General features: G+C 68.1%; 1 protein-coding gene across 1 annotated transcript in view; it reads right to left on the reverse strand.

Moving 5' to 3' along the window:
* Nucleotides 1-329, reverse strand: part of LOC104493403 (sesquipedalian-1-like) — a 1,057-nt gene that overhangs the window by 239 nt on the left and 489 nt on the right. The window contains exon 2 of the mRNA XM_010136075.1: nucleotides 21-314. Within this exon, the coding sequence (XP_010134377.1) occupies nucleotides 21-314 (294 nt within the window). The remainder of the gene's footprint in view (nucleotides 1-20; nucleotides 315-329) is intronic.

Raw genomic sequence — 329 nt, forward strand, 5'->3', positions numbered from 1 at the left:
TCCGCTGCGCCCCCTCGGGCACTGCCCGCCTCACTGCTCGATGCTCGCCTGCGTGGTGGCAGCGGTGGTGGCCGCGAGTTCCCCTCAACATCATGCCCACCACTGCTGGAGGTGTCAGGCGGCCGGTTTGCTCCTGGCACGTTGTTCCACACTGCACAGCCGTTCTCCTTCGGCGGGATGGTGGGCAGAGCTGGCAACTGCTCTGGCGACTGCTCCAGCCCCGAGGACTTCTGCTTCCAGGAGCTGGGCAACCCCTGGCAGCCCCCACATCCACCAGCCGGCCCCCAGCGCATCTCCTCCAGCTGCTGCTCCAGCTCCCGCAACACCAC

Source organism: Buceros rhinoceros, unplaced genomic scaffold, assembly GCF_000710305.1.
Source record: "Buceros rhinoceros silvestris isolate BGI_N320 unplaced genomic scaffold, ASM71030v1 scaffold30965, whole genome shotgun sequence".
In the NCBI taxonomy this organism is placed as follows: domain Eukaryota; kingdom Metazoa; phylum Chordata; class Aves; order Bucerotiformes; family Bucerotidae; genus Buceros; species Buceros rhinoceros.